This window comes from Ursus maritimus, unplaced genomic scaffold (genome assembly GCF_017311325.1).
Source record: "Ursus maritimus isolate PB19 unplaced genomic scaffold, ASM1731132v1 scaffold_9, whole genome shotgun sequence".
NCBI lineage: Eukaryota > Metazoa > Chordata > Mammalia > Carnivora > Ursidae > Ursus > Ursus maritimus.
The window spans coordinates 70,094,763-70,118,980 of record NW_024427107.1 but is presented as its reverse complement, the minus strand read 5'-3'; the positions used below and the strand labels follow the sequence as shown (position 1 = coordinate 70,118,980).

Sequence of the window (24,218 nt, the reverse complement as noted above, 5' to 3'; positions counted from 1 at the left end):
TTAGCCAGCATATAGTACATCATAAAATTTTTTGTAATGTTTTAAAAGAATTATTCTGTTGTGGTCTCAGGTCACTCTTGAGATTTTACTACTCTTGTAAGGCCCAAAATAACAAGATTGTTTAGGCCACCTCCATCAGGTGGGAAGAACAGATTTCAAAGAAGCTTAGGAAGAAAATCCATCCCTTATTCAAACAGTAGCTTTGTGAGACTCCTTTATATTTGTGATATTACCCTGTAAAATCACCGCTATTTCTAACACCCTCTAGGCAATCAAACGATATCAAGGGTCATTTCACTTGTCTCTTTTTATCAGACCAATTAGGTAGCTCCGGTCCCACAAAGCCAGTATTTTTCAGAGTCAAAAGTACCAATTTCATCCATAAGTGCATTGTAGAATGGTAGAATTACGATGATTTCAACCCAGCGGACATTGGCTCAGTCCTTAGAGCAATCGTAATGCCTCACGTGTAGACCTCATCAATGCCTGCAGCCAGTGGCTTCTAGGCAGGGAACACAGGACTAGTTGCCACTCCCTTGGGCTTATCGTGGCTTGGGGAACTGGGCCAGTGAAGAAAGGAAGAGTCTGTCCTCCCAAGGATGGGAGATTTGAGAGAGGGTGAGCTGGAAGACGTGGGTGGGAAGCTTTGTAAAGTCCTGCTTGGAATTCTTGTATGTCAGTCAACCTCCTTAACAAGGAACACCATAACACAGTATCACAACACATTAATGATATTGTGTTGTCATTAAGGATCTTCTGTCATGCCTGGTGTAGCGTCCTCCCAGCTTCAGTCTTCTGAGACTGTTCATCTTAGATATGGGTTCACATGATTACTTGTGAGTTTACTGAAGATGAGGAAATCTGCCTTTGTTCAAAGGTCAGGTTACTTGGGAGGAAGGATGACAGTGAGACATTCCTCAGACACACCTGTCACTCGTAGAATTATTGCTGATAATGATTTGGTTAGACACCATACACCAAGGTAGGGAAGACGGTCTATTTCAAAATATGAAATTATTGAAAATTAGTCCTTCCCTCTTCTATTGCAATTATGCATTTTACTCAAATGATCAATTAAGTGTTCTCCAGCCATTGTCACGCTACATAATGCATGAGTTTAACAACAGAAGTTAAATTCTTTCATTCACTCATGCAAAATGAGCAGATTGTCCCAGTTGAGATTCTTCTTTAATTTAACAAACATATTAATTTATACTAATGAGAGGTGTGCTAGAAAATGGTCTTTTTTCCAATTAAACTTATCCAAAGATGGAATGGGCTCTCAAGCGAGGGGTTGATTTCCCCCATCACTGGAAATCTTCAGGCAGGAGTTAATGGCTCATTTCTGAGGGATTTTACTGAGTGAAACTGGCATGAGTAAGCATTGGACCAAAGTGACAAACATAATCCACTCCTCCTGTAAAATTCTGTGATCTCACATACACCATTGGGTAAAAAGACAATATGGCTGTAGTTTGGACAATTAACTAGGTCATTGCTTTGGTTAGAACTATTCTTTTTTTTTTTTTTTTAAGATTTTATTTATTTATTTGACAGAGATAGAGACAGCCAGCGAGAGAGGGAACACAAGCAGGGGGAGTGGGAGAGGAAGAAGCAGGCTCATAGCAGAGGAGCCTGATGTGGGGCTCGATCCCGTAACGCCGGGATCACGCCCTGAGCCGAAGGCAGGCGCTTAACCGCTGTGCCACCCAGGCGCCCCTGGTTAGAACTATTCTTTACATCTTGTAAAGATGCAAGCATTTAATGAGTATTCTTTAGCTCATAGTTGAAGTGGCCAGTCTAGGAGAAAAGGATAATTTTCCTTCCCCACATATAGGAAGATTTTCCAGGCCTGACTCAGGCACAGAAACAGAAGACTGGAAGCTCTGTTCATTACCTCTGAAAGCTACCTTCCCTGGTCACACCTTTGTGAATGAAGATTCTAGAATAAGCTTTTCCTGTGTGACCAAACTCAGGTTCCAGGCTTCCTTGTGACAGACCTAGGAACCCCTAAGCCTCACAGCTCTGATGTCATTTCTGAAGATGCCTTTCAAAAGAATGTAGGACAACATCCCCAGACATGAGCAAAATAGAACACACGTTCTTCCGGCCCCCACTTCCTTGGAAGGGACCTCATGTCTCAACCTGGTCAAACGAGTAGGAAAGTCTTTTTAAAACGTTTTAATCACTTGAAGATTGTGGTTCTTCTTATTCTGTTACTCTTAAATAAAGCCCACTGCGCCTTTTCTTTTCTTCCCTGCTAGCGGCTCACTCCTGCGGGCCTTAAGAAAAGGGCTCTTCCCTTTGTCTTGCTTTGTACTGACGATCCATCCGTCCATCATGAAAACTCAGCAGTGCCAGTTTATTAAACTCATTCATAGGGTGTTTCTAAGGGCCGTGCTTGGCCCAGATCATGCTTTACTCTCATTCTAACCACGATTTACATAGACTCAATTAACACTTTCTTTGTATAGTGAACCACATCACTGAAATGTAGCAAGACCTGCTATACTGCATCCTAGAAGACGATAACCATGCCTTGAAAACATCAAGATAGCCACAGAGAGTACAGCCAATGAGACATGGCACTCCAGGGCTAAACTCTGGACTCGCTCCTTACAATCCGTGAAGTCCTGGTTGAGTTACTCGATTATTCTAATCCTCGGTTTCATTACCTGCAAAATGGGGGTATGATAAACAGTATCTTCCTCAAGGCATTGTTGTGATCACTAAAAGAGATTGTCCACGGAAAGCACATGGCCTGGTGCCTACCTTGCACCAGGCGTTAATTATTATTTAAATATGTTACAAGATTTTGGTCATTTCCTGAATTAACCAGAGCCCTCTGGATTAAAAAAAAAAAGTAATCCAAACTCTAATCGAAGATCTCAAAGAAAGCACTTGTAACTTGTTCCAAGTGGCATGCTCTTTTAATTGGTATTAATCCCAATATAGTTGGCTCAGGTACTGGCTTCAGGCTTTTTCTGCTCTCAAACAGTGGTCTAATAGAGCGGACACTCCACTGAGAGCCAAGAGGTGTGGCTCATTGTCTGAACTTGGCCTCCAATCCCCTAACCTTGACAAACGCTTTCTCCATATCTGATTTTCAAGTTCCTTATCTGAATATATTTATATATATATTCTCTTGCAGACCAAGGACTCAGTGAATTATAAAGACCCAGTGGTCATTTCCAAGGACACCTTTCCTAAAGGTCTCTGGAGAAGTGGAGAATTCTACCCACTGGTGGAGGATCTTTTAAGAGGCAGGGGAAGGAATAAAGGCAGGTTCTTTTCTTAAGACAAAAAACCACATACGAGATTAAAATTCCTTTTAGAAGAATCCTTTCTAACATGATGGACCAATCAGCCAACCCACGCTAGGGGGCCCTACTGAGTACAAGGTATCATTTTGTAGAGAGGAATGGAAGATAGCATTCTAGAAGGCAACACTGAGGCTGAAAAAGCAGGCTTTGGAAAGGTAACAAGCATAGCAATACAGTAAGTATAATTAATTGATTACAGGGAACACTTGTATGAGGTTGCCCTGCCCCTTAAGCACCTGCTTTAGGCTCTTTGCGTATATTAACTCTTTCATTCTCCCAGCAACCCTAATGAGATAGTTCCTATTATTATCCTTATTTTCTTGGTGAGCAAACTGTGGCATAAAAAGCTTAGTCAACTTGTCCAGGTTCCATAGCTAGTAGGTGTTAGAGGTCGGGTTCAAATCCAGGTAGTCTAGCTCTAGGTTAGTTCATTTTGCTCTCCACTAAGCTTAAAAGGATAAGCGGAGCCAAATGAGGACAGAACAGACGTGAGGCGAGCAGGAGAGAGCTCTAACGATGGCAGGAGAGAGTGTACGTGTAACTTAATATAGCTTCGAGCCCAAGTGTTCGAACCTTCACAAGTCAAGAGGAAGTGAAATGAATCACCACCCAATGTCAGTACCCTATCATCCTGAGCCAATTAGGAATGTTCTTTCCATAATTCTGTTCTCCTTTGTGCTTCCAAAGTAACAATGCGCTCCATTCTGAAACCCAGTATTTTATATTCGATTGACATCAGCTTCCCAAATATTATAAGGCTCTTTCTTGTGAGAGTGCTGGCACTGGAATTCAGACATGAAAATAATAGAATTTATTATTCAATTCTAGCACAATAAGATAATAGCATTGGGAACCTATGAATTGTATTCATTCCCCCATCTGATAGATAAGAAAAGGGAAGTTCAAAGAAACTGGCTTCACTCACAGTGAACCACTGACAGTGGACGATCTGGAGCCAGAGGAAGTCTTTCCAGCCTGCCAGCCGAAGCCAACGGAAAACCTAAAGCCATGTGCAACTTTAGGCTGGACAAATGATGACTATGTGACATTTTTAAGGTCATCAGAGAGAAGCATTCATGAAAGGAGAGGAGGCAGAGACTCAGGCTTGGGGTCTACAGGAAAGACCTCTTCAAAGTAAAAATGGACTCAACATAGGAAGGAACCCTTTGCAAAGGAGTGAGTTCTCAGGCACTGGGAGTGTCCAAGTCAAGGGTGCCCTGCCCCAAACCAGCAGAAAGAAACCCACTTGCCCCAACAAAGCAGAGAAGGTCATCTAATGATAATCATCAGGCATTTGAGTAGACCTCAGGAGTGTCATGGAGAGGATTCCTGAAGGTCACGATTCATTACAGCTCCAAGGTGCTGTGATGATGGTGGGGATGATGATGATACAGAAAATGAGGAAGACGGGGATTAGGCACACATTGTTTAAAGATCTCATGATCAAGCCTATATAACCAAGCTGGTTTGAAATTTATCAGTCAGCCGACAAAGAGTAATTAGATCTTATACGGTTCGTTGTTAGAAGAAACTCAGACATGTATCTTTCCTTGACTTAACTGCTTTGTGGCTAACTTGCTGATTTCCAAGCTGGTATGCGTATGCCTCTCTCTGATTGTGCCCGGTCCTTAGGTAGCGCTCTTGTTAATACAGATTTTCTGTAGTTTTATCGGGAGTGAAGGTGGCTTATCTTGATGCTTTGGGGGAGTATTTCAGTTTCCCCTCCATATACCAAGCAGGTTGTTGGCAAGCAGACAGAGGCCTCAGTACGGGGGAACAGAAAAAGCATTGCCCCGAAGCAGCAATGAAGGGACACTCTCCGAGCAACATTGTGCTTACCCCTTGGAGCTCGCTGGCTTCAGGACATTGTCATTCCCCACATCTTAGCCATGACACTGAGCAGTCTGTTCAGTCTATGTTCAGTCTAAAACCCAGACCACACCAAGAAGTAGGCAAGAGAATAAAAATCATGTGACAGTTGATTGTGACTACCACACCACCAACAAGTTGGACTGATTTTATGCTTTCATTGACCCGACCGAAACCCGACTGGGGACAAGCCTGCAGTGTTGCCAGAGTTCCATTTACTTGTTTCCTTTATAAAGTAACTGTGAATTTCAAGCCAGGATTACAAAGTTCCAAAGCCAGGCTTAACTTTCTGTTCCCCTGCCCTAAAAATGATCCTCATGCTGTGTGATCAATGGCAAGTTGCTTGGCCTCTCTGGCATTGAGGGAAAATGAGGGGCTTGACTGAGGCTAACTCTAAGGTCTTCTTCAGTTTTAAAAATCCTTTCTTCCTTCTGAAGGAATTGGATTCTTCTTCCTTTAGTGACTCCAGGATGGTTCAGGAAACTAGGAAGGACTAAGGCAAGTGCATATTCAATGTTGACCTTCCAAAAGCTTTTAAGGCTGGACAGTGAAATTACCGAGCCTCTGGATAATCAGAATAAAGTTAGCACCATTACACAGGGCTGCCTGGAGCAGACAAGAGAAGGGCATGGAACACATGGGCGATCAGTTGGGTTTCTCTGTGTGAAATGAAAGGGCTTTGCGCTCGCTGGAATTCTCTTAGGTTGCTCTCTCTTCTAAGACTCTGTGATCTTATTTTTTAATAGTTGTTGTGGAAAAGGGGGCAGGAAGACTCGGGTGAAACCTTTCCCTGGGTCCCCCACCTAACAAGAAATAGAGCAAGACCCTTCAATGACTTACGTTTACTCATGAAGAAAGTCCACGTGAATTTGATTTGTGGCATATGTGGCTGTGTGCTCTTCTGTTTTGTTTAAGTGATGCTAGTTCAGAGGGAGGAGAGCCGGAGAAGCTTACGCAGAGTCCCCTCCCATTTCCTTTCGCTGCGAAGGGAATTGTAGTCACTCCTGGGCTCTCACTGGAAGGTTGGAGGGAGGGACGGAGATTATGCTCTGTAAAGGGTTAATTAAGATATGGATTCCTCTTTAAAAAAAAACAAAATGTTTTAATGCTTTGTTTCTCTTTGCTGTTTGCCCTCAACCCCCAACACTGGGAAAACTTAACTCTTCCAGAAGTGCAGCTTTGCCGTGAAGTAATTTATTCTCCTTCTTCTTCTTTTTTTAATTACAGTATTCTCAAATGAGGGATGAAGTATTCAAGTCAAACTTGGTCTGTGCATTTATCGTTCTTCTATTTATCACGGCGATACAAAGTTTGCTTCCTTCCTCAAGGTAAATACGAAAGGACAGAATTTTCAGGTGAAATGTCTTTGTGAGTTGATGGTCCCGCACCTGGAGCCAGCCAGATGACCTTTCCAAGGGATCAGAGTTTAAAATAATGGGATCCAGGATCCGCACCAAAATGTTTGACAATATCGGTGTCCACTCTGGTTGTCTCACTCTGCGTCCTCTCACTGCTCTGCCATGGCAATAGTCTTTCTCACCATCTTAATAAAACAACAACTGAAATCAAAATAGGCCCCCCTCTTATTTGACACTGCACCCATGAATGCAGCAAATAAGTATTAGACCTCCACCGTCACGGTCTTGTTCCTCTTGTAATCACCTTTTGGTGTTCATAGATACAGCACCATAGCTTCCCGGGCCAGCAAAATCGGCCCTTTAATAATAGTGCAAACACCTATATGTGGCCAGTCACTGTTCCAAATACTTTCCATGCAGTAACTCATGAAATCGTCATGGCAACCCTATGAGGTAGGTACTACTAGTATCCCCATTTTTAAAGAGGAGAGAACTGAGGCCCAGAGTCATGGAATCATTTGTAGCAGATCTCACCGTTGAAAATGTGACAGCCTGCATGCAAACCCGGGAAGCCTCCCTCCGGAGTCTGGGCTCTTGACTCTACCAGACACGGATGTATAGCGTGCAGGTCGTCGGTGGCAGAGCCAGCGTTTGAAATTAGATCCGGGTTAGTCCAGGGGCCACGCTTTGTGCTCTTCCTGTACTTTAAGGGAGCCCCTGCGTCCTTTCTCAGGTAAAGTACCTTTCCCTTAAATTTACCTTGAGTTTTCCCCTTTTGTGGGATCGACACATATCTGTTAAATGTCTCATACAGTCCAGCAATATGTCAGAACTTGATGATGGTATAATGTTGTAAAAGGAGGTCTACATCTCTAAGATGTAATTTAGCAGGAGAGAGAGACATCAGTGATGACTTCCAGTTAATAAGTACTGATTACATGAAAGTGCTAAATCCCTGGCACGGATTGCCTCAGCAAAGCCTCAAAGGCAACCAGTAAATGAGAGAGCACTCTGATGCCCGTTTTGTTGGTGAGGAGCTGTCCAAGGTCACATGTCTCTATAATGGCTGAGCTGGGAATTGAACCCAGAGACAGAGTCTGTGCTTTTAACGACCCACCTACTTTGTACCAAAATCAGCAATTCACTCTGACCAGATGGTTTAAGGAAGAGTTTGCAGGAAAGGTACTATTTTGAGCTGAGTGGGATGAGATAGAAAGAGTGAGTGGAAGGGCATTTCCAGTTTAAAGAACAGCACCGGCAAAGGCACAAGGGTGTGCACAACCTTGTGTTTGTAGAGTAGTGGGCTGGTGGGAGAGTCTAGAGTAAAGGGTTTGTATGAGGACGTGGTGGGTGCCAGAGCCCAAGAAGGAGTGAGCGAGCACCGGTTCTGTGCCTCCAGTGATAAAGGGTGTTCAGGCTAAGTCACACTCTGAGAATGGCCATGCTTGACCGTCTCTGGATTAGCAGGGATACTAGGAGAAAGAGAAAAGGGACTCCAGGGAGATGGTGTCAGAAGGTGGTGTATTTCTGAATCTTTCAAAATTCCCACGTGTCTGAATAGCTAGATAGCAAAACCAAACCCTGTGAGGCCTGTATTTACAACAAAAACAGGTGAGATGATAGCCCCGTAAGTTCCCAAATGGACGTGGGTGGTGACAGTCTCGCAGTAGCCCCAGGATTGGTGTGACATCAGCATCCATGTGGGAGGAAGCAGAAACAAGCAAGTAGGCATCTGTCATGTCTGGGAACAAAAGAGCCCAAGTATAGCCAATAGATATTCACTGGGAAGTACCACAGGGCAAATTGAGAAAGCAGCTGGAAGTAGGAGGGGTTTGCCCCATCCAGCATCCAGGGAGTGCAAAGGCCCACAGTAAGGTCTGAAGAGTTGGAACTGTCACACACTGGGAACCTGCCTGACCCACCACCCCGTCTCCCTCCCAGGATGGCATCTTGGAAGGATCTGTGTGGGGGGAATCAAGACGACTCACAGTAAGAACCATAGAGAAGAAGAAAAGCCAGGGTCATTGTAAAAGTGGGAAGAGAATGTAGCCATCACGCTTTTGAACACCACATGAAAGCAACTAAAGAGAGAGCTCTGTAGAGTTAAAAAAATAAACTCTCCTAAAACACACCTATTTCTAAGAGTTCAGCAAAGTTAATTTGACACAAAAATGAGCAACAAAACATATTGGCAATCCCATACCAAGCTATTCCAAAAAAAAAAAAAGAGGGGAAAAAAGTAGATCGATATCCTTAGAGTTGATGAGAACACTTCAAAAAGGCCCACAATGTGTATCAAATCTTTAACCTACCACCTCAGAAGAATTGAAGCACTTCATGGGGTTCAAGACATAAACTAACAACCTATCTTACAAGTAGAAAAAGTTAGAAATTCAACAAGAAAGCACAGGAAGGAAATAAAAAGGAAAAGAAAGCTACATTTTGGAAATGAAGACCTAAGAAGAGGGAACATAGAGCGTATAGACACAGCAAATAATGCCTTAAGAGGAACAAAGGTGAAAAGGAAGAATTTTTTTTAATCAAAAAGAAGAGGAAAAGGCAGAGCTCCCCTCCCTCACACCTTCCCACCACACTGACAAGAATCCAGAAAATTAAGGGTGGACTACAGCTGAAAGAAGTGCAAGACACAGACTCCTTCTGAAGAGGGGTTCTCAGGGGAGCCCAGTTCAAGAGCAGAGACAAAAACAAGGACACAAGAGGAATTTGAAGCCACTAGTACACCATAGTTACTGCAAACACTAAATGTAGCCCAACTCCAAAGGAGATTTACTTAAATCCTCGGAGTAAAGATCAATTCATCTCACTTTCTCGAACCTGATACAATGTGACCAGTTTTCAACAAAATATTACAAGGTATGCCGGAAGGAAAGAAGAGACAAAGCAACCATTAGAATCAGACTCACGGATGACAAAGATGCTGAAATTATTAGGAAGAGAATTTAAAATAACTATTTTTCATGTATTAAGGGTTCTTCACGAATGTGCACGTCATCTTTACACAGAGGCCATGCTAATCTTCTCTGTATCGTTCCAATTTTAGTATATGTGTGGCTGAATGAGCACAATATAGTAAGTGTTCTAATGGAAAAATTAGACACCATGCAAGAACAGATGGGCAGTAAAGTAGAGAGAAACTCTAAGAAAGAATCAAAAGGAAATGTTAGAAATAAAAACACTGCAACAGAAGTAACGAATGGGCTCATCAGTAGACTCAACAAAGCCAAGGAAAGAATCAGGGAGCTTGAATATACGTCAACAAACTCTCAGACTAAATACAAAGGAAAAAAAATAAGTGGAAAAAAAAAAACAGGTCAAAGCATTTAAGAACCCACCTTAAACATAAAAACTCAAGTATGTTAAAAGTAAAGGGATGGAGAAAGATACACTATGCTAACATTAATCAAAAGAAGGCTGGAGTAACTATACTAATTTCAGTCAGAGTAGACTCAGAACAAGGAAAATTATCAGTGGTGAAGAGGACATTACATCATGACAGAAAAATCAATTCTCAAAGAAGACATAACAATCCGTATGTTATGTCTTGTATCTGCCTGTGAATGTGTGTCAAAATACGTGAAGATTTTATGAGTGTCAAAATACCTGAATATTAAATAACGCATGGACCAAAAAAGAAATCTCAAGAGAAATTTCAAAATATTTTCACCTAAGCGAAAATGAAAATAAAATTTATCAAAATTTGTAAGATGCAATGAAAGTGGTGTTTAGAGGGAAATTGACAGTAATCAATTCATATATTACAAGAGAAAGATCTAAAATCAATAATCTAAGTTCTACCTTGGGGAACCAGAGAAAGAAAAGGAATTTAAACCTAAAACAAGTAGAAGATAAGAAATCGTATAAATTAGGGCAGAAATCGATGAATTCGGAAACAGGAAAATAATAGAAAAATCAACAAAACTGAAATCTAGTACTTTGAAAATATCAATAAAATCAATAACCCCCTGGCCAAGTCAACAGAAGAGAGAGGCCGAGAGAGTGACACACACACAAATTACCAATATCATACGTGAAAGGAAGGTTTTCACTACTGATCCCGCGGACATGAAAATGTTAATAAAAGAATATATGCCCATAAATTTGATGACTGAGATGAGATAGACCAATTTATTAAATGAGACACAAACTACCCAGATCCACACAAGAAGAAAAGGTAAACCTGAACAGCCCTGTAGCAATGAAAGAAACGGAGTCAATGATTTAAAAACTAACTAAAAAAATAAAACACCAGACTAAAATGGTTTTACTGGTGAATTCTACCAATGATATATAGAAAAAAAAATAATACCAGTTCTACACAACCTCTTCCAGAAATTAGAAATGGAAGGAACAGTTCCTAACTCATTTTATGGGGTCAGCATTACCCTAATACTAAAATCCAATAAAGACTGAAATAAAGGAAAACTACAGACCAATATCTTTCATCAACATAGACACAAAAATTCTCCAAAAAATATTAGCAAATCAAATCCAACAATGTATGAAAATAATTATACACCATGACCAAATAGAATATATTCCACATAGGCAAGACTTAGTCAGTATTTGAAAATCAAACAGCATAATTCACCCTATCAGCAAGCTAAAGGAGGAAAATTGTATGATTACATCTGTTGACACAGAAAAAGCATTTGCTAAAATCCAATGTCCATTTAAAGTAAAAACTCTCAGAAGACTAGGACTAGAAGGGAACTTCCTCAACTTGATATACACAATCTACAAAGAAGCTATAGCTAGCATCATCCTTAGTGGTGGTAGACCAGAACTCTTCCCCTTAGTGTCAGAAACAAGACAAGAATGTACTATCTCACTACAACTACTTACCATCATATTACACATCCTTAGGAAAATAAGACATCCAAAAGGAATATAAGGTATACATAGGGGAAAGGAAGAAATAAAACTAGGTTTATCTGCAAATGACATAACATTCTATGTAGAAAATGCAAAAAAATCCGCCAAAAAAACCCTCCTAAAACTATTGAGCAAGTGCAGCAAGCTCAGAGCGTACAAAGTCAATATACAAAAGTCAGTTGTTTTCCCATATAACACCAATTAAAAATTAGCGTGTAAAGTTAAAGAGACTATTTTTAAAATCATCAAAAATTAAATACTTAGGTATAGCTCTAACAACATGTGTACAGAATCTGTATACATAAAACTAAAAAACAGCAATGAAATAAGTCAAAAAAAGATGAATAAATTCTATGTTCATGGATTAAAAGACTTGATATTACTAAGATGTCAGTTCTTCCCAACTTGTTCTATAGATGCAATTCAGTATCACTCAAAATCCCAGCAAGCTAGTTTGTAGATATCAACAAACTGATGCTGAAGTTTCTATGGGAACACAAAGGCTGTAGCATAACCAATAAAATACAAAAAAAACCCACAAAAAACAAAAAAACCTCACCAAAACTAGAGTATTCACAGTACTTAATTTTAATACCATATATAACTACACTAATCAAGAGAGTGTGATATTGAAGAAAGAATAGACACATAGTTCAACAGAAGAGTGAGCCCGGAAATAGACTCACACTAATATATATAATAACCCAACTGATTTGTGACAAGGCGCAAAGTCAATTCAATGGAGAAAGGATATTTTTTCAACAAATGGTACTGGAAAAATTGGATGTTTATATGAAAACAAAAAAGAACCTATACACAAACCTTACACCTTTCACAAAAATAACTGGAAATAGTTCATATTCCTAAATGCAAAATTATAAAATTTCTAGAAGAAAACATAGGAGAATACGTGGTCTTGTATTTAGCTGTGAGTTTTTAGATATAATGCCAAAATCATGATCCATGAAAGAAAAAGTTGACAAGTTGGACTTCACTAAAATTTAAATTTCTGCTGTGTGAAAAACACTGTTCAGAGAAAGAAAACTCAAGCCACAGATTAGAAGAAAGCATTTGTAACTCACATATCTGTTAAAGGACTTGTATCCAAGATACACAGAGAACTCTTAAAACTCAACAATAACAAAACAAACAACCCAATTTTTAAAATAGGCAAAAGATCTGAACAGACACTTCACCAAAGAAGATACACAAATATCAAAAGAGCAAATGAGAAGATGCTTGATATAATTTTTCATTAGAGAAATGCAATTAAACATTAAAACAATGATGTTATACCACCACATACCTATTCAGAATGATGAGGGCCAGAAAATGAGGAAGTAGTAAAATACACACACACACACACACACACACACACGCAATGATGGGAGAATGTCAAAGGGGCACAGGAGTCAGCGGAAAGAGCTCCCAGAAGCCAAAGATGGAACAACTTGAATAAGAAAATAAGTAAAACAGAATTGGGCTATAATCCAAAATATACACTAAATAATCTATGGGTTGATACTGATAGAAATAAATGATTGAATGAATAAATTAATTAAGAATAGATAAATCTCCCATTGAGAAAAAATCCCAAATAATTTATGTAGGTAGTCTGTCTTCCATGGTGGAAGTTACCTCCCTGCTCCTGTGGGGGCGTGTGGCTATGCTGAACGTAAGTTCCTTCTGAAGAGCGCAGTGTGGTTGGAGGGAAAGCCTGGAGAAACACGACAAATGCTCTCAGTCAGCTGGCGAAGATTAACATCAACAGTGCTAAGTCATGTTGAATGAGAATGGCACATAAACTCCGTGGTCTTCCTCTCAAAAACCCATAACCCAATCATGGGGCGGGGGAGGCAAATTCTAATTGAAAAACATTCTACAGTATACCTGGTCAGTACTCCTCACGACTGTCAAGGTCATTTAAAGCAAGAGAAGTCTAAGAAACTGTCACAGTCAGTAGAACCTGAGGAGATATGACAACTAAAGTTAAAGGGAAGAAGAAAGGGGGGGTAAACAGAAGGGGAATGAACCATGAGAGACTATGGACTCTGGGAAACAAACTGAGGGCTTCAGAGGGGAGGGGGTGGGGGAATGGGATAGGCTGGTGATGGGTAGTAAGGAGGGCACGTGTTGCATGGTGCACTGGATGTTATACGCAAGTAATGAATCATGGAACTTTACATCGGAAACCGGGGATGTACTGTATGGTGACTAACATAATATAACAAAAAAATATTATTATAAAAAAAATAAAGTTGAAGGTGGTATCCTGGATTGGAGATATGAATACAGAAAATCCTATCAAGAACATCCAACCCAGTATCTATGAGCATAAACGAGGGGCCAGACTGTGTTGTTGAAATAATATTCCAATTTTTATTTAAAAAAATTTTTTGGAGATCTGTACGATTCCAGGGCTGGGACAGGAAATATACAAGACGAGCCTGAAACATCTTGTCCTACTAGAAAATAAGGAAGCCGTCAGGTTTATTGGCCATGTCTAAAGGACTCGGAAGCCACAGTGAAGATGTTCCCATTGTCCTAAGATAGGAAAACTTGAGCTTCAGTATGGATAATTGTTAAAATATTCAATGAAAACCCAGCAAATATTTTTAACTTTATGAGTTTATAAGGACATTTTTTAAAGTTGGATGGATGTTAGAGAACTGGTTGGCTATCTGGAAACTAGAAGGGAGGGAGGGAGGGAGGAAGGAAAAGAAAGGAAGGAAAAGAAAGAAAAGAAAGAGAAAGAAAGAAAGAAAGAAAGAAAGAAAGAAAGAAAGAAAGAAAGAAAGAAAGAAAAGTTAGTTTTCTGTATTTCCTGCATGAAGCGTACCACGAACTCACCAAATAGCAGGTGAGTGACACATCATAAAATTATTCATGTTAATAGTTCTTAAAGAAATTATAGAATTAAAATACTGCCATTTTCCAACATCCCAATGAATTAATGGATCTAGGAATTGAGCATCAGAGGACGTTATTAACACGAAAGGAGAGACAGTCATGTCTCCTGATGGAAGAAGAACACAGTATGTTTCTAGTCTTACCAAAATGATTAAGCCTAAGTCTGATCACGCCTTTGAATCCAGCTTCCAATTTGCAGGAATCATAGAGGACAAAGGACATTGAATGAGTTTGCAGAAGTCAAATCCAGGTAGTGGGAAATGCTGTAGGTCAAGGGCACATAATCTTCAATAAAGACACTGTAAGAAAATAAAGGGTTAAAGAGAGAACCAGCAGATATTTTGAAAGACTTAAAAGATAAAACGAATGTCATAAAAAATGGACACAACTAAACTGTAGTGTCTAAATATAGATGATAAAACTATAAAGGAAAGGAAAGTGATTGGTTGGGGTTAGGAAACAGGGTTATAATGGAGCCTGGGGATGGGCTTTCAGAGTGCCCAACAAAGTTCCGTTTCGTGAACTCAGTGGTCATTACAAAGACAGACGTGTTGTAATAGCTAATTAAGCTATACTTTGGTGCGGTTTTCTCTATTAATGCTTCATTTTAAAGTTTAGAGTTTTGAGAGAGAGAGAGCGAGAAAGAGAAGGAAAGACTGCGTATTTCTGCTAAATTGAATGCCTGTTACGAGCTAGACCTGTGTTAGATGCTGGCAATCTATCAGTGAACAAAAAAGACAAAAAAAGTGCTCTCCTGGATCTTGTAACCTAGTGGTAGGAGTCAAAGAAATAATTAAAATATATACCTGCGTCTAGATATAGATGCCATCTCTGTAGCTACTTACGTGCTATATAGGGCTACATATGGAGATAGCTTATGTTCTGCAGGTAGATAACATGTTTACTATGTACGTAGATCCGTATTTGCTATGGCAGTGAATGAATGAACGAGGAAAGGTACCAGGGAGTGCCGTAAGAGGATGGGTATCCTGACTCCCCAAGAACTATGTGGGGCCTCGGGTCTAGGGGATGGTCTCAGAGTAGTGAGCTGTGAATGATGGCAGGGTCTTGTCAGATTCACCCTAACTTCCTGGACTCCCTTCTTGACTCCTGCCAGTGGAGAGTTGGGGGCCAAGGAGGGGCCTATCTGGTGCATGCTCTTTCCTGACTCCAGGATTCCCAACAAACACCCTTTATGTGCCTGCTTGTGCGGGACACTGTGCTGGACACCGGAGGTATAGGGTCCTGGTCCCCACCGTCATAAAGCTCACAGTCTAACAGGGGGACAAAGCAATTAGCTAAACAGCAAGAATATGGTACAAAGACTCTTATGATAGGGCAGGTATAAAGTGGAAGAGGATGCCCAGGAGTGAGGTGAGGAAAACAGATCAAGGCAGGCTTCCCAGAGGCGGTGATCCTGACATCTCAACCCCCTCCTGAAGGACTTGCCAGGTCACAGGAGAGGACTGAGGGGCGGGGCAGGACTGGAAAGTGAGTGTGTGGAGGTGAGGGGTTTGTAAGTCTTGCTGAGGAATTGTGACGAGTTGGCAAAGATATTATGGAAGTTTTTCATCAAAGCAGTGATGGGGGCGATTTTTGACAAGGGTCACACTAACACGGATAAGAGAAAGGTGGAAGGGCCTATAGTCGGGGAGACCAGTAGAAGGCAGGTGCAAAACTCTGGGGTGAGAAATGGGAGGGACAAGATAGTGGAGGTGGCACTGTGTGGAGGGAGGGGCGACTAGAGAGGAAGAATTTGCTAGATAAGGCAGAGACGGACTGGTCTGTGGGGGATGGGAGACAGAGAGGACCCCAGAGCGGGCCTGAAGGTCTGGACTGGCACTGGGACAGAAAGGATAACTGTGCCAAGGGAGTGCGGGACATCCTATGGCCCAGGCAGGCTCCCTTCCCAAGAGCTCTGCCCAGGGAAGGTGAGCCAGCCCTGATGCCCGATTCCGGCTTCAGGGCAAGAGACCTGGCTCCTCGGGCAGCAGCTGGCGGGCAGGAGGCTCTGACAGGGGCGCAAGCTGAAATACTAGCCAGAGCCCCGAGCGCACTTGCACAGCTGAAGAGAAGACACTGACAATGAAGAAAACATCCCAAGCTGATCTCTGACCAGACAGGCCACATGTTGTGGGGACAGAGGGGCCCCTTTGCCCCAGACGCAGCAAAAGCTTTCATTAATGTGTGCTGCTTTCCTCTCCAACTCATTTCGTGTCTGATTGATTCTTTGCAACTACACAGATGGCAGGGGACTTTCACTGGCATTTCCTCTGTCGTGGACTTTTTAGCAGAGGAGGTGGGCTCTGCTCATAGGACCACAGCTGACTCTCAGCCGCCAAAGCAAACCCTAGTGCTTGTTCCGCTCTTGGCTCTCATTTCCTCATGCATGCAGATGTTCCTCCCGCAGAGGGGTAAACTGAGGAAAGAACAGACAATATCTTTTGTGAGTATGGAACGGTGTAGCTCAGTTGCAAGCATGGTGATGGGGGGGGGTGGAAGGCAGACCGAGAGGAAGGGGAGAGAAGAGGGAAGGAAAGAAGGGGAAAGAAAATATGCAAGCAAGAGAGGGAGACTAGAAAAAAAAAGAAAAGAAAAGAAAAGAAAGAAAGAGGCCCTGGGTCTTATTACTTTCTGTGCATCTCACTGGCTGTATTATGTACTTGACCTCTCTGGAGCCTTGATTTTCTCATCTATAAAATGGGAATAACAATGCCCTCTTCCTGGTTGCTGTGAGAATTAAAGACCCATATCCATTTTGATAAATTCTGGTCCCCTTCCCTTTCCGAGCCATAGTATTTTCATCTGTTGAAGTGGCTAAGAATACCTACCTCTCAGGGTTGCTATGAGGCTCAGGTGTACTACTGGGCTCATAGGCTCTTGCAGAATCTGAGAGGTGGTATAAATGTCATCTTTGGGGATGATCCGACTTTCTGTTTCCCACTGCACCCCAGGCTGCTAGAGGCTGTTCACTCGACCCCATTGATCCCCGCCTCCCCAGCAAACACCCAGTGGTGATACCAACCCAGACTCTGTTTTAAAGACAGACTACGGAGAACAATTAGCACTTAATGTCTAGAAATGATTTGGAGAGAGCTGTTTGCAAATCCCTTGTCATTTCTTTCAGACTCACGATTTCAGAAATGAGAGGTTTCCTTGCCTCTTACGGACACCGACAATGCAAAGCGAATTCAGAACCCCTGGATGCCTGAGTAGCTCTATAATTAGATTAAAAACTACAATTGGTTGCTACAATGTTTATGTGTGCAGAAGGAGATGAACGCTGGGGAGCTGCTGAGAGATTCTTAGAGGAATTTTATAGGCAGCGCCAGCGCCTTGCACCTTGTAATTAATACTCTTCCCATCAATTTTGAAACGCCCTTGGTTTTCTGGATTTCACTGTGAATAGCAGAGAACTAACGTTTCTTTGAGTTCGTCTTATGTGCTAAGCATACTGCTTTATTACTTTAACGAACTCCTTAAAAGGTGGGCTTAACCATTCTGGTTTTGCAGACTAAAAATACGATACTCAGAAGAGTTAGTTATCTTTCCCGAGGCTGGGCCACTGGTTAGGTTTCGGAGCTATGGGTTCAGACACCCAGGGTTTTGCTCGCTCTTGCCACCCACTAACCCACCTGCCCGCCGTTTACCTCCTGTCTTAGCTCCTTCGGGCTGCTGTCACAAAATACTATGGACTGCGGGCTTATAAACAGCCCACCCAAGTTCTCACAGCTCTGGAGGCTGGAAGTGGAAGATCAAGGCACTGGCACAGTCAGTGTCTGGTGAGAGCCGTCTGCCTTGTCTCTACGTGTGTCCTCACATGGAGGACGGGGCCAGGGAGCCCCGGGGGGTGTGGGGGCTCTTTTATGAGGGGACTAGCCCCATTAATGAGCGCTCTAGCCTCATGACCTCTTCATCTTCCCAATGTCCTACCTCCAAATACCATCACATTGGGCATTCCGATTCAATATCCAAATTTGGGGGAAATACAAGCCCTCGGCCCATAGCTCCTCCCTTTCCTTTGTTAAGTGCTGATCACTTAAAATGGTGTTATGGGCAGAAGTGGGTTCAGTGTGCCAATCCCGCACACAGCCCTCCAGCATACCAAAATGCCCCACCAAAATTCCACCCAGAAACACAATAGCTAAATGGGCAACAAAGCGTCAGTTTTGTAAATTGCCAAGCAGGTGCTTGCTTCGCCTGTGCAAAACTAGGGTAAAGGCATACAGAATGTGGTTGAGGCAAGACCCCACATGGTGTCCATTCTGAATCTCCTGGATCTCTACTTGTGTCCCCCTAGTCCGCCTTCCCACTCCAGTGCGAGGTCTCACTGCTGTGATGCTGAGAAAGACCAGTACGAGGCACTGCCCCCACCCAGTGCCAAAGGAATGAAGAAGATCTGGGCAGTTGCCTCTTGGTACTTCCTGGGGACACCTGAGCTTCATTGCCCAGGAGGAGATGGCCGGGCTTCTTACAGAGAAGGTCCCGGCTCTGGCTTCCCAGCCATCTTAGGGGATCTACAAGGACGGGAGGGCCAGCCACTGAACCTTACATAAACCTTGAACTTTAACAGTGGCCCCCTGCCTTCTGAGAAGAACCAGGTCCCCTGAACATCCCGGATAGGCTCTGATCAGGCCAATGGCAGACTCCTCCTGGAAGCAAGGGGGCAGGTAGAGGGGCCGGAGGGTGGCTGAGAATCCCTTTCCCTAGGAAGGCTGGTGAGGGGAGGAACAGCATCTTCTCTCCCCACAAAAAGTGTAAGTCAGTGACTGTTCATTGGTCGCTGTCTGCGTGCTCAGCTCTGTGGCAGAATCCAGAGAAAAACAGCCTTGAAGCAGGAACGAGACATTCCCCCAGGGAAGAGCACAGAAGGGGAAGCACAGTCCATAGGGCACGTATCTGAGTGTTGTCCGCGGAGGGTGGAGAGGCGAGAGGGGGAGCCCAGAGCCGCCGTGGAGGTCCACAGACAATCCGGATGACAGTGGGGGCCACCGAACAGTCCGAGGCTCCTGCTGAGTGGCTCTCAACATCCTCTTTGCTGGCTTTGCTTCTGCCTCCCACTTTGAAACAAAGCATTCGTATTCTTGGTGGCTGCCTCACGGTATCGAGATGCGTCAGCCTCGAAATTGGCCCCTTTTCTCCAGGGACTGTCTGACAAAAGCGATCCTCCTTCATTTGCCTCCCCTGGGTGCCCCGGAATGATGGTGTGCTGTTCAGGAGTATTTTTCCAGCCTGTTTGGGGGGAAGTTTCCCATCTGCCCAGAGCCCTCTGGGAACCCGCTGCTGCACAGACCTCCTGTTCTTATCTAGAACTCCTGCAGAGACTTCTGTCAAGGTGATCTATAAAGCCAAACTGTGCAAGTATTTAAAAAAAAAAAAGGAAAATACAAAACCGTCAACAGTAAAAGCTGGGGCTGTGGGGAGAGTGACTTGCCAGCCTTCGCGATGCTTGAGCTTGCAGAGGAATTTGCCAGTCTTGGTTACCCACCCACCCCCTTGCAAATGTCTTACCTCCTCGCTGTCCTGACGCCAAGCACTCCTCTCCTGCTCATTTGACTACATTCCCTAAATTCCTCTTGCTGCCTTCTCTCCTCCCAGCCCACCAGCCGCTTCTGTAACATCATCTGTGGTGCCTTTACTTCTTACCCTCCTTGGGCAAGCTCCGCCCTTCTCAGATCTTCAGCCGCCACCTGTTCCTTGCAGACCCACCATCCCTCCAACTGCCTAGCCGTCCACGTGTCACGAGCACCAGAAATTCAGCTGGTCCCAAATCACATTCACCGTCCTTATCCTCCATGGACCAGCTTCTCTTCCTGCATTTACCAGTTCAGATGGTAAAAGCACGAGTGTCGTCCATAATGATACCACTCTGCCGCACACCTCCACTCACATACACAAAACACGTACTAAGATTACCACCATGTCTTTCCCTGCACCTCCCAGTTATCTGTGCTGCTACTTCATGAGACTCCCTTGTAATCAGTCCCGAACTCTCTAAACCTCTGCTAAGTCCTTTCTCTTCTCTTCACCCCGCCCTTCACCTCTCACCATGGTTGTCCTTCAGATACACAGATCCGAGTGTCTCCTTCCTGATTAAACATCTGGAACATCTGTGTATCACCTTCATGTGGAACTTTCTACACAGCATGTATGAGACCTCCTCACTCTCCAGTCCCACAGCCTCACCACCTGGGTTAGTGGAACTTGTAAACACACTGGTCACTCTTACTCTCCTGATGCTCTTCTCATGCTCCCCACTTTTTCTTCCCTAAAACCCTCTCTTCAACCTCCAAGGCCTGACCCAAATGTCACCTCTTTTGCGAAGCCTCCCTTGATTCCTTTTCCTGTTTTCTAAATGATGGTTGTTCAAACCCCTTTATAGACCATAGCATATTCTCCAATGGTTCGTTGTGTATATGTTCATATTCCCCTCTAGATTATGATCTCCTAGAGGATGGGGAAGATGTGTCCTGGTGCCTACCACTGTATCTGGGAAGAAGCTTGTTGAATGAATAAGTAAATGGCACCACAGAATCCAAAAAAAGATGACAGCACACGTGGGAGGTCTCTCATTCACCAAAGTGATTAGAATGGCACAGTGGACTGTAAATCCTAGCTCTAACACTAACCAACTCTGTGACCTCAGAGAAGTTCATAAGTCGGTACCAAGGAATGGAAGTCAGCTGTCGTATAAAGTGCTTAGCATTGTGTCTAGCACATGGTCAGAGCTCCGTGCATTACTGACACGAGTGTTATTAATAATAAATATGGAGATCCAGGCAGGAGGATGGTAAGGCATTGAGAGAAGGTGGGCCTAACTTCATTCACTTAATGTATATTCCCAACGGTGGAAGACGCTAATGCCACTTCCATGAAGGTACCCTTCACTGTGCAACAGTGGGCTGGCTGAAAGAGAGGTAGAGAAATGAGACACGAATGGCTGGACAGAGAACAGAGAATGAACGATGAATTCCCAAGAAGAAGCAATATGCCTGGTGAGAGGTTGGTTGGTAAGGAGAGGAAGCAGTCAAAGATGCCTCCAGAGATGGGGTTTGAGACCACCAAGTTGCTGGAAACAGCCTGACACCCAGCAGAGGTGTCCAATAGACAGGGGCTACCGTGGACAGAGATTTGGTGAGCCCTTGAAGCCCAAGATGTATACTTGGGAGTGATGTTGAAACTTTGGGCAAGGATGAGTTCTTACCTACAACTCAAATTGCACCCTTACCCATGTCTCAAGTGGCACAGAGTATATTCCCTGTAAACCTTGGTAATCACTAAGCAAACTGAGCAACTTGGAACAGGTGCCAGGTTCAGTTCTTGGCATCAGAGTAGACCAAGAGGGAGAATGTTTCATAAAACCCACCTCAAAGGCCAAAGGGCATGTGGGTCCCTCCCACAGCTGGGGTATTGAGATAAAATTCCAGTGGTGTGTAGCCTTGGCAGCAGCTGCCTAGTGAGAAAGATGATGATAGAAGAAGAAGAAAAAAAAGGCAGGAACAATAAATCAACCCAAATATTTGATGGTTGTTTCAAAGTTTCTCAATAGAATATTATAGGGATGAATGTAATAAAAATGTCTCCTGCTGATTTTTCTTGAACAAACAGAGCTTTAGAGAATTATTGGGTGCCAGGGGTGGGGAAGGGCAGTCATGAATGTGATTACCAGTGTTGCCCAGTGAGTGGAAATCAGACTATCGATGCCATGTGACCCAATGTTCTGGGTTTCCCTGCAGGGTGATGCCAATGGCCATCCAGTTTTCCATCCTGATTATGCTGCACTCGGCTCTGGTCCTCATCACCACGGCGGAGGATTATAAGTGTTTGCCCCTCGTCCTCCGGAAAACTTGCTGTTGGATTAACGAGACCTATTTGGCCCGGAACGTCATCATCTTTGCATCCATCTTGATTAACTTCCTGGGCGCCATCTTGAATATCGTAAGCATTCCAAACCCACCATCCCTCTGGCTTCTCGCGTGCAGGCAGGAAAGAAGGGTTTATGGAGCCTGCAGCTTCTTGCGTTGCTTTCCTTGGTACCACTTACCTTCAAGTGCCTGGTGCAGCCCCAAGCTTAGAGACAGAGAACAGAAATGCGGCTACTGTCAGAGCTGTGCATTTTACTGGTGGCAAATTGTCTCTTTCCCAGTGGGGGAGGTTATCTGCTCCAAAGGAGCGTAAACACCCTAAAATTTCTGTATTGTCAGTGGCCAACCAGTTATAATTGTGATCAGAATTCCCTTTAATTCAGTACCTACCTGCTATGTGCCATGCACTGAAGGAGGAGCTGTACGTGTTTTTCTTATTAAATCCTCACATAAACCCCGTGAGGTAAGTCTCCTTATCCCCACTTTATGGCTAAGGAAACTGAGGCTCAGAGACATGAAATAACTTGCTAATAAGGTCTGTCTGACTCCACAACTCACGCTCATTCTCAAATGCTAAATTGTATCTCTGGGAGTGGGGGTGGGGGGAATGGAAATAAAAGAGCTGTCATTTCTTGAGTACCTACTACGTGCTACAGGTAGGTATTACCATCCCCATGCAACGAGTAAGGAAATTGCACTTCAGCTTGAGATCTTGCCTATGACTTTCTAAGAGTTCGTATTGGGTGTGACACATTGAACTTGGATGACTCTCCAGCTGCCATATTTATCACTGTTTTTAATTTGGCTATCCATGTTTTAATGATTTCATTTTCTCTTTACAATGGTAACATGATAGCGACAGCATTTTCTGTGTATATACAAACAGTCTGTGTTGTCCATGGCTTACTTAGTTCCTCTAGATTTTAGGAGTGATCTGTCTGATTCCACGTTTTGAACTTGGAACGTTGAGAGGGGCTGGTGGAGGCATCCTCTTGTGGCTGAGCCCATCATTGTGCCCTTTGGGCCTGAGGGAGGGTCTCCACGTGCTCAGGGACCCAAACTGGGAACTCGCACCATTGTCATCCTGTGAATAGGAGGCTTATACTGCCTGAAATTCGTTGTCCAGAATGGCCCAGTAATTACTTGGAGTCTGTGTTGCCCAAGCTCTGTGGTTGGCCTTGTAGGAAAGGAGTCTAGGCGATAAAGAAAAAGGAAAATCCTAATATAACAGAAGTTCTCATCTAATGAATATTTTATAGATTATTGCAATTGAAAATGGAAGTGCTTAAGAGCATTCATTGATCATGGCCTGCGGAGGCGTAGCCAGGATCTCAAGTCTTGACGAATCAGGTATTTCCGGGATGCAGGATTTGGAAATAAATTCAGTGACTCGAGGTCAGGGTTACTCTTGGCCACCCACGCCACTGGGGTGCAGCAGCAAGTTCAGAGGCTTTGGAGTCAGATAGACCTGCCATCAGATCTCAGCTCGACTGCTTGCCAGCTCGGTGATCCTAGACAAGTTACTTTACTTCTCGGAGTTTCATATTTTTCGATTGTAAAATGGGGATAAAAACAGTAGCTACATCACAAGGTGGTTGTGAGGCTTTTTTTGTCCCAAGTGTTTGGCACAGAGGAGGCATTCCGCCACCGGTAGCCACTCTTTCCTGAGCACCGCAAAACCGGCAGCAGTTTCTGGCCTAGGGAAGGACCGCCGCCCCCCTGCCCCATGCTGAGAGTCTTTCTGGACAATGTGCCCCTCGGATCCCTGGAATCCTCCCAGCTGTGGACGAGCAGACAGGCTGCGAGCACGCCCCAGACCTTTTCTCCTGCCACCTGGCTCTCTTCAGAGCCCCACAGGCACTCTCCCCTGACCCTACATGACGGGGCCGGAGAGCTGTCTTAACCCGGCTTCGGGGCTGGCTTGCAAAAGCTCTTTCTGAGCCAGTACCTTCTTTAAAATGAGAGAGGAGATCCCAGCCGCCCCCCCCCCCCCCCCCCCC

General features: G+C 43.6%; 1 protein-coding gene and 1 non-coding gene across 2 annotated transcripts in view; one reads left to right on the top strand and one right to left on the bottom strand.

Moving 5' to 3' along the window:
- Window positions 1-24,218, top strand: part of ADCY8 (adenylate cyclase 8) — a 224,618-nt gene that overhangs the window by 147,083 nt on the left and 53,317 nt on the right. The window contains exons 9-10 of the mRNA XM_040626047.1: window positions 6,420-6,520; window positions 22,090-22,291. Of these exons, the coding sequence (XP_040481981.1) occupies window positions 6,420-6,520; window positions 22,090-22,291 (303 nt within the window). The remainder of the gene's footprint in view (window positions 1-6,419; window positions 6,521-22,089; window positions 22,292-24,218) is intronic.
- LOC121101788 lies at window positions 9,529-9,636 on the bottom strand. The gene has a single exon (XR_005833822.1). It is a non-coding gene; the product is annotated as a U6 spliceosomal RNA (small nuclear RNA).